Below are 9,273 nucleotides of genomic sequence, written 5' to 3' on the forward strand. Positions count from 1 at the left end.
TAGAACTGTGCAAAACTGGTTTTTCTTTCAGTTTTTACTGTGGAAGACTTGATAGTGCCTGGGGGCAGTTTTGGTCTTCCTGTCCTTGCTAGGAGCCTGCCGCAGGGTGGAGTCCTCAGCAGCTGTGGCTTTGGCACAAATGTCAGAATCAGCTGTTCTGTTTCCACTGGGGTGGAACAGGGCACTGGCCAGGTTCCTGGTGTCCTACAATCGCCCTCCTGATTTCTCCATGACTTGCTTCAGTTTCAGCCCCCACTGATTTGAGCTTAGGGTTTTCTAGGGCTTTGTTGGGAAAGTTTGTGGAATTTCTTCTATTTTGTGTGAGTTGAAATACTGACTTCCGATATCTGTCCATCTAATTCCACCCGCTTCTTCTATCACAGAAATTCCTACAAATCTCCAGCTTCCTCATTGGGCCCTTCCCTATTTTCTATGGTTGGTATGGAGCATTTGTTATTTTAGTGGGGCTTAGGAACAGATGAGAGAGAAAGGAAAAGACTTCAGATTATAAAAGGAACATAAGCATATTATAGAACACTTAGAAAATACAGAAACATGCTAAGAGGAGAATCATTTTCAACATTTCATCATCCTTCTAATCATTTTCTTTTTTCTAACATGGAGTTTTTGCATCACACAGTTCCTTTCTCAGGTTTTACTGTCAGTTAACATATTTTCAGTTCAATGGAGTTGTCTTTTTAGTTTACCTGCTGACTTGACAGGAGGGACAGGTAGATATGTGAAAATGTCAATTGTGGATCCAAGCTAGACAGAGTTGGGGTATCTGAGGGCTGCAGGGGGTGAGAAGGCACACCGCGATTGGAGAACAAGGCTGGAGTGAGACCTGGGATGGGGTTTAATTCTTGCCTTCACAGCACAGAGAGGGCTTAAGGGCAAAACCACTGTAGTGAGTTAGACTTTAGGCTTAGGTAAACATGGCTGAAAACACTGCCTGTAGTTTTCAAATCTCTCGCTGAAGTATCTCTGACACATTTTCAGCTGCTTCCTCAGATGACGGCATACTTATTTTCGAGCAACTAACAAGCTACATTTATTTCACTGTTGTCTGCTTTTAATGAAGAAATTAACATGGTCCCAACACATAGGCCTTTTTGCTTATGTGGCTTGGTCTTGAAAATTTCAATGGTGTCTTCCTTAATTTCTTTAGTTTGCAAAACATTTGACCAACTCAAAACACATTATCATTTGATCCTTCTAGTAATCCCTATTTTACAGTCTAGTAATTTAACACTAAGAAAGATTGAGCTACTAGTTCAAAGTCACATACCTTGGGCATAGCAGTATTGGAGTTCAAACCCAAGTCTAGCGTAAAGCCTGGGGATGTCCCATTTTGAATTGCAGAGAAATGGACTGACTGACAAAGTTAGATGTGTTTTTTGTCCTCCAATAAGAGAAGCTATGCAGTCGAGTGAATTAAGAATACAGACTTTAGTCTGTCTCAAAACACAGTCTTTGATCCTTAGTTTCCTGTTCCATAAAATGAAGATAATAACGATACTTACGTGATGGAATTGTTATAAGAATTAAACACGATAGTCCATGTAAAATGCTTGGTATGCTGTTTGGAGTACCAAACAGCAAGTATTCAATATGTATTAGACCTAATTGTTAATGTTAATTAACAATAATTAATCCATATTTGCAGACAAGGCAAGTTTGATCCATTTGGTCTTACCTCCTTGGGTGAAAGAGGTAGGAAAGTAAGAAAGAAAGCTCAAGATTGAGAGCATAGGGTAGTAAAATGATGTCTTCCATCTTTATCTCGAGTCTACTCTTGCCATATAGCTTTTAATAACAGATTTGGATAACGTTGGTTGAGACCTAAGTTCTTTCATTCTAGTTGGAGGAAGTGATAAGAACTTCTCTTCCTAGTGTTTTATTTTCTCCAGCTGTAAAACATGTGATTTGCTCCTGTCTCACTGTGTTTATAGAACTTATTGTGTTCTAAAGTACAATACACAAATCCATCACATGCCCAGGGGTCAAACAAATGCAGCCTTTTATGTAATGCAAAGTCAGGGGCCTCCTCCCCATTCTAGTGGGGCTCTCAGCTTCTAAAAGGCATCAATACCAATTTGCATTTTTTACTCAGAATCAGAATCAGAGGTTTTAAGATGAAATCCAAACCATGGAGTGTCTTCTCTGTCCTCTTCTCTCTTGCCCTTTGCTAAGGGTCATTCTGTCACTGCCCCCTTCCTCTGTGTGCTCTAGTTCCACGTGCATGTCTCCTGCTTTTCTTCTTGCAGCCAGCTCCTCTAGACAGGAACCATGACTATTCTTTTGTCTTTTGTAATTTCCGTGGCAGCAATTCTCAGATGGCATTACAGTCACTCAAGAGAAGTGTGAAAAATGGAGATTTCCCTCACCCCATGTTCAGAATGAGCAAGTCTGGGGTGGGAGCTAGAAGGTCTGCATGTTTACCAAGCCGATTCTGGTATAGGTGGTCCTTGGACCCCATATCTGGAGAAACTCTGTGTAGGAGACATCATGATGGGGTTTGGGCGTGAGTTGCAGCACAGAACCAGGCGTGGGGATGCTCTGGTGGCAGCACCTGTAATTCTGATGGAGGCTTTGGAGGCCAGAGGTACTCTTTGCTTCCCCTCTGCCTCTATGCCTCTTCCGTAAGCTACGTGGTGAGAAAGGAACCTGGAAACAAGGTCTCAGAGTTCCCTGAAGCAGGCGCCTCAGGGCTCAGGGCTCAGGGCTCAGGGCTCAGGGCTGGGCAGGAAGGAGGGGTCCGTGTGCTTTGACTGAGTGAGTGAACCAGGCTTGAGTGTTAGAGCTGGGATGGTGGGGTTGGCAGGCAGCCCACATAGACTTCTTCTCTGAACCCACAGCCCACCTGGTCTGGACTGCCCGCTGGTGTGCTCATGATGAGACTGTTTTTGTTATTCTTTGGCTCGCACATCTGCTGGGTGTGGCATAGGTGTGCTCACTGCTGGATCTGGCAGGGTTTTTTTGTGTGTCTTCAAAAATGTAAGTAGCTTTATGGTTAAAGTAAAAATATATTGATTAAAAGTTGAATGTTATTTACCTTTTTATAGCTTCAGCATTATTAAACCTTACATTCTGGGTCTTTGAGAGGTTTGCTGAGTGTTTGGATCTCTTCACCCCTTCTTTTTCATTTCCTGCCTCACCAAGGACTCCAAGACCGGATCCATTTTCAAGGCTTAGCTTCTCTTATTCCTTCTAGTGAGGGCCTCCCTTCCATTCACTATTCCATTGAATCCTAATCAGCTTTTTTTTTTTTTTTTTTTAATCCTAATCAGCTTTTTTTTTTTTTTTTTTTGCCTTTTAATTTTTTTGAGGTGTACTTTATATAAGATGAAATTCACAGATCGATGAGTTTTGAAAACTGCGTGCACCTGTACAGGCCACACATCTATAGGAAGATCTGGGTAGGAATGTGGGTCATATGGTGTATGCATTTCCATATTCCAGGAAGTTCCATCATAGCACAACACAGGCAATCACTGTTCTTATTTTTTTTTTTTACCATAAAAAATATGTCCTAGAACTTCTTGCTTGTTCTAGAACTTCACATAAATAGGATCATACAGTAAATACTTTTTGTGTCTAGCATCTTTCACTAGTATGTCTTTGAAATTCATCCATGTTGTTTCATATGTCAGTAGTTCTGTCCTTTTTATTGCTGAGTTGTGTTCTACTGTACAAATATACCACGAATCGTTTATTATTCATCAATTGTTAGACGCTTGGGTTATTTCCAGATTTTGGCTACAGTGATTAAAACTCTTGTGAACATTCTTGTACAAATCTTTTTGTGGACATATGTTTTCATTTCACTGGCTAAACATTTAGGAGTAGAACTTTGGGTCATAAGGTATGTGTATATTTAGCTTTTTGAGAAATTGCCATTTTTCAAAACGATTGTACCATTTTTATATTGGCATCAGCAATGCACTGGCATTCTGAAACTCTGCCTACGTTCAATATTAACTTTCTAATGTTAGCTGTTCTAGTGGACATTAAGTAGATATCATTGTGCCTTTAAATTTCTCTGTGATATTAAGTGACTTTTCATGAACTTTTTGGCCAAAGAAGCAACTTTTATGAAATATCTTTTTATGAAGTGTTTATGAAATTCAAGTATTTTCCCCAGTTTCTATTGCGTTGCTTATATTTTTGTTATTAATTTATTGAAGTTATTTAAAAATTCTGAATACAAGTTCTTTGACAGTATCATGAATATTTTCTCCCAGCCTGTGGCTTGCCATTTAATTTTCTTAACCATCTCTTTTGATGAGCAAAGGTTTTTAATTTTGATGAAGTCCAATTTTTCACTTTTTCTTTTGGAGTTCGTGTCTTTTGTATCTTCTCTAAGAAATACCTCAAGTTATCAAAGGTATTTTCCTATTTTTTCTTCTGAAAACTTTCTATTTTAGTTTTACATTTGAGGGTGTGATCTATCACAAATTAATTTCTATGTATAGTGTGAGGAATGAATAGAGGCTCTTTTCTCCCAAAGGTTTATACAGTTGTTCCAGGACCATTTGCTGAAAAGACTGTAATCATTTCCCCACTGAAAAGCTTTGCAACTTTGTTGAAAGTCCATTGATAAATGAGTCTATTTGTGGATTCTATTCTATTCCATTGATGTATTTGTCTATCTTCAGGTCAGTACCATACTGTTTTGATTACTGTAACTTCATAGAAAATTTTAAAGTCAGGTGGTATGAATGCTCCAGCTTTGTTCTTTTTGAAAAATTGTTTCGCAAAGAACTTAGACCCAGACAACAGTGATTACCAGAGGGAAGGGAGGGGTAGAAAAGGGTAAAAGGGTCAAATATATAATGATGAAAGGAGATTTGACTTTGAGTGGTGAACGCATCATGCAATATACAGATAATGTATTATAGAATCATACAGTTGAAACCTATGTAATTTTACTAACCGATGTCACCCCAATAAATTTAATTAAAAAAGAGGAAAATTATTCTAGATTCTTCATAATTTTACATAAGTTTTGGGCTAACTCACAAATTTCGACAGAAAATACTTTTGAGATTTTGATGGCATTGTGTTGAATCTATACATCTATACATCAATTTGTAGAAAATTGAAAATTTTATAATATTTACTCTTTCAAACCACAAACATGGTATATATCTACCTTTATGTGGTCTTCCTTCATGTCTCTCAGCAATGCTTTGTAATTTTCAGCTAAGAAATCTTGTATAACCTCTTAAGTGTTTATTTCTGAACATTTCATATCTTTTATGCCATTGTAAATGATGTATTATTATTAATATTTTGCCACTGGTGTGTAGAAATACAATTGATTTTTGTATATAGATCTTGTAAAATTTATTTATTAGTTCTAGTAATTTTTTTTTGGTAAATTTCTTAGGAATTTTTATGTACACATTATACTCTCTGCAGATAAAGGCAGTTTTTCTTTCCAACGTATATGCACTTTATTTCTTTTTCTTGTCTTTTTTTTTTCCTTTCAGGAGGAAAGTGTTCAGTTTTTCATCATTAACTAGATTGGTAGCTGTAGGTGTTTTTATAGATGCCCTTTATCAGATTGAGGACATTGGTATTTTGTGTTTTCTTTTTCTTACTCTTGTTTTTTTTATCAACTTAGATATGAGTTTATCAATTTTATTAAACTTTTCAAAAGACTACCTTTTCATTTCATTTATTTTCTTTATTGTGTGCCCATTTCTATTTCATTGTGTTCCTCTATTTTTCTTCCCCTCCTCCTACTTAATAGAGATTTAATTTTTTCTTCTTTTCCTAGCTCCATAAAGTGAAAGCTCAGGTCACTAATTTCTTCCTTGAATACTACTTACTTCTTCTCTTTTCCGATGACCCTAGCCGATTTTCTCTTTTCTCCCTCATTCATTATATATTTTCTCTATATAATCTCATTTACTGATTTTTCTCAAGCACTATTTAGGTGGAAACTATAATGGGTGATAAAGCTTGTGTATAATCCAGATACTTTTTAAGCAGTTAAATAATTTTTTAAAAGATGTTAACTAATGACACAAAATAATATATCATAAAAACCAAGGGAGAAGAATAGACATTAAACACTCCACATTCAGAAGAAGGAGAAGAGACTACAGGGCAAATTATTTGAGGAGGACTTCCGGGAGGAAATGGGATTTGAACTGGCCCTGAATCAGAGGTGGGATTTAAGTGTAGAGGAAGAGACGCAATTCCCACTGCAGGTAAAGCATGTGCAAAAGGTCCTGGGGTAGAAATGCACACCGTCTGTTTGGAGGACATGGGAGAGACCAGTGTGGGAAAAGCTGGGGAAGAGAAGTAAGATACGTGTAGAGGGCTCTGATTTACCAAGCCGAAAATGCAGGAGTCGTGAGTTTGGCACAGTTACTTCTGGTGGCAGATGAAGCTATCTTGGTGCTCGTTCAGTGTCTTTCCTCTTTGGTCCTCGTGTCCTGACTTCTGCTAGTCAGAGCTTACTACTCCTACGCTCTGAGTAACATAGGAAGGAGTTTCCAAGCCAAATCCTCCACAACTTTGAACTTGGCCTTGGGCACTCTTTGTTTTCTCTTGGGGGTTTCCATTCCTGGTTGCCTTTCATAGCCCAGTCAGTCCTCTGAAGCATCAGTTCCGGTTTTTTAAGACTGGCAGCCAGGAGGCCTGGTGATTTGGTTTGTTCCTAGGAAACCCTTATTTAGCTTCACCCTTTTTGTATAGCTCAAAGAGTGTCTATACCCTTGATTATGATACAGGAACTGGCCTTTTCCAAATGAATATCATAAAACAAAGAACCCAAGTATCTTTCTCTGGGAAGAGCAAAGCACTTCTGTCTGCAAACCAACATCGATATTAACCTTCTGTACCTATTTATTCACTCAGGAGTCTTTGTTTTCATTTTTTTCTTCTAATGCATCTGGCTGGGAACAGAATAGACATTTTCATACTACAGAATTTTACTGTAGTTAAGCAGGGTTTTTGGGGGGGTGTGTGTTCAAGAGTGGTCCAAGACGTGGAAGAAGCTGCAGGCACTTGTAGTAGAGCTGGGACAGCAAGGCTACTCATATGAAGGACACGGAGCCGGAGCCGCAAATTCAGAAGCCAGCACTGGAGCTATTCAGAGAAGGCTTCCGGAAAACCTGGGTGTGGAGGGCCTGGATCTGGATTCAGAGTTGTTTTAGAGTTGCTACTTAGCACTGCATTTCAGGGGCCAGTAAGTAGCCTACCTGGCTGAGACAGAAGAGCATGTCTGGAGGGCACAGGTAGAGAAATGAAGCTTTGGTGGAGGCTGTTTCTGTAGGCTTGCCAGGGCTTTAATCTATGCTCAAACGACAGCCAGTACCCATGGAATTAAATATATTTCTAACTTAGATTTATGTATATGCCAAGGTTTAAAATTTATTATAATAATCCATTGTTAATAATGCAGTGTGAGTTGTGGTCAGTTTAGTTAACGAGTGCCATGTTGAAATCAGCCTCAGACCTTGTCCTGCTGGGTTTCTTTGGGAACCCTGTCTGCTCAGACAGGCGGTGATGAGAGACAGCAAATGTAAGAGAGGAATTTTGCTACTTCCATGTCCAGGGCTAGGTAGAAAGGTACCATCAGGTGCCTCCACTCGCACTCAAGAGTCACACCCCCTTCTGCAGACAGGGGGCGGGGAAGGCATAATCTGCCTTGGCTAGGTTGGGGGTGAGGGGCTTCAAAGCTCTCGGGAAATGCCCAGAAGCAGCCTAACCAATCTCCTTCGGGGACTGGAGTCTGAATCAGGCAGCCTGCTGTATGCATTTGGGAGTGAAAACCAGGAAACCAGATTGGATGAACCTTTGGGGATATTCTTTAGAGCCCTGAGTTGTTTGTTGGTTTGGGAGGTGAGGAGACTTTGATTTTTAAAGCATACTGCATCTGGGTCTACCACTTTGAGAGACTTAGGCAGCTTCCTCCACCCTCAGAGCACGTAGTAGAATAAAATCGGAATAAACTGCTAATTTAAAATTCAAAGAAAAATTCCTTTCTTCAAGCTGGGGCCACTGACCATGCCGCGCATGCTGGCTGCTGGGCTTCCCTCTGTGCTTTTCAGTGGGAAGCTGGCCTCCACGTCCCACTTCTGAGGACTGGCTCTTGGCTCAGGGCTGCTTGCCCTTTGCAGCCATACTCTCCACCTCAGACAGGGCTTATTGGTTGTGGGAGGAGACATCACAGTCAAGTTCTGTGACAAGTTCAAAGACAAAGCAAACGTTGTATAGCCCCTGGTTAAAATGGACCTGTGGTGTGAGTTCTCGCTCAGCAGGATGAAAGAGCGCTCTTCAGAGGGCTGGAGTGGGTGCCTGGTCCTGGCCTGATTTAGGGCACGGGTGGGGGCCCGGACAGGGGCCTGAGCCCAGCCAACTCCCTTTTCCATGTACCTCTCAATCCTCTGTCACTTCCTTCCTGTTTTGTGGCCCTTCGGTTTCATAATTTTAGAAACTCTTCCATAGCTACTTACATTCTTACTTCTTCTATTTCGTTAGTTTTGGTCACAGATGTCTTGGAGGTAAAGTTTCAGGAACTTCTCATTGTTGGCTTCCCCTGTCTCTTCAGGCTTTGGGGCTTCCTGGTATAACAGTGCTGTTGTTGTTGTTATTTTTTGCCAGAGTCTGGACATCCTCAGCACCATCGGCTATGACAGCATCATCCAACATCTGAACAATGGCCGCAAGAATTGCAAAGAGTTCGAAGACTTTTTAAAAGAAAGGTACATAATGTTTCCTCTCCGAAGACAGAAAGGAGGACAAAATGCTCCCACACAAACAAGGAACAATTACTGTTTGTTTTTAATGGTTCACACAAGACCCTCGGCTGTAGGTTATGGAATAATTCCCAGGAAGTAAATGATGTCTCTGTCCTTAAGTTCTTAGAAACCAATGGGAAAGAGAAGACTTATGAATGAAACAGCAAACAAAATATAATAAAACATTAAGTTGTGTGACACCCATGACACTGAAAGACCTCACAGGAATGGGAGATTGTGGAGCACTGGCCAAAAAAAAGTGGGGGCTGGTGGTGGTGGTGGTGGTGGCGAGTGCTTCATAGAGGAGGAGAACCTTGAAGTAGCCTGGGAGGGTGAGGCAGATTTGATGGGTAGTGGGGTATCCAGATATCTGTGAGGGAGCCGCCAGCTTGGAGATGAAAAGGAAAACGACCCATGTGGTGAGTGGGGAGCAGAGCCAGATTCAGAGACCACTGCGGGTAAGAGAGCAGTGACAGAGATACAGGACACGTCACAGCGCTCCAGAGGGCAGCAG

The 9,273-nt window shown here is 40.5% G+C and overlaps 1 protein-coding gene across 1 annotated transcript in view; it reads left to right on the forward strand.

The window, feature by feature from the left end:
- PSTPIP2 (proline-serine-threonine phosphatase interacting protein 2) overlaps positions 1-9,273 on the forward strand; it is an 85,106-nt gene that overhangs the window by 29,500 nt on the left and 46,333 nt on the right. Inside the window, exon 2 of the mRNA XM_023532051.1 lies at positions 8,623-8,723. Within this exon, the coding sequence (XP_023387819.1) occupies positions 8,623-8,723 (101 nt within the window). The remainder of the gene's footprint in view (positions 1-8,622; positions 8,724-9,273) is intronic.

Source organism: Pteropus vampyrus, unplaced genomic scaffold, assembly GCF_000151845.1.
Source record: "Pteropus vampyrus isolate Shadow unplaced genomic scaffold, Pvam_2.0 Scaffold3, whole genome shotgun sequence".
In the NCBI taxonomy this organism is placed as follows: Eukaryota; Metazoa; Chordata; class Mammalia; order Chiroptera; family Pteropodidae; genus Pteropus; species Pteropus vampyrus.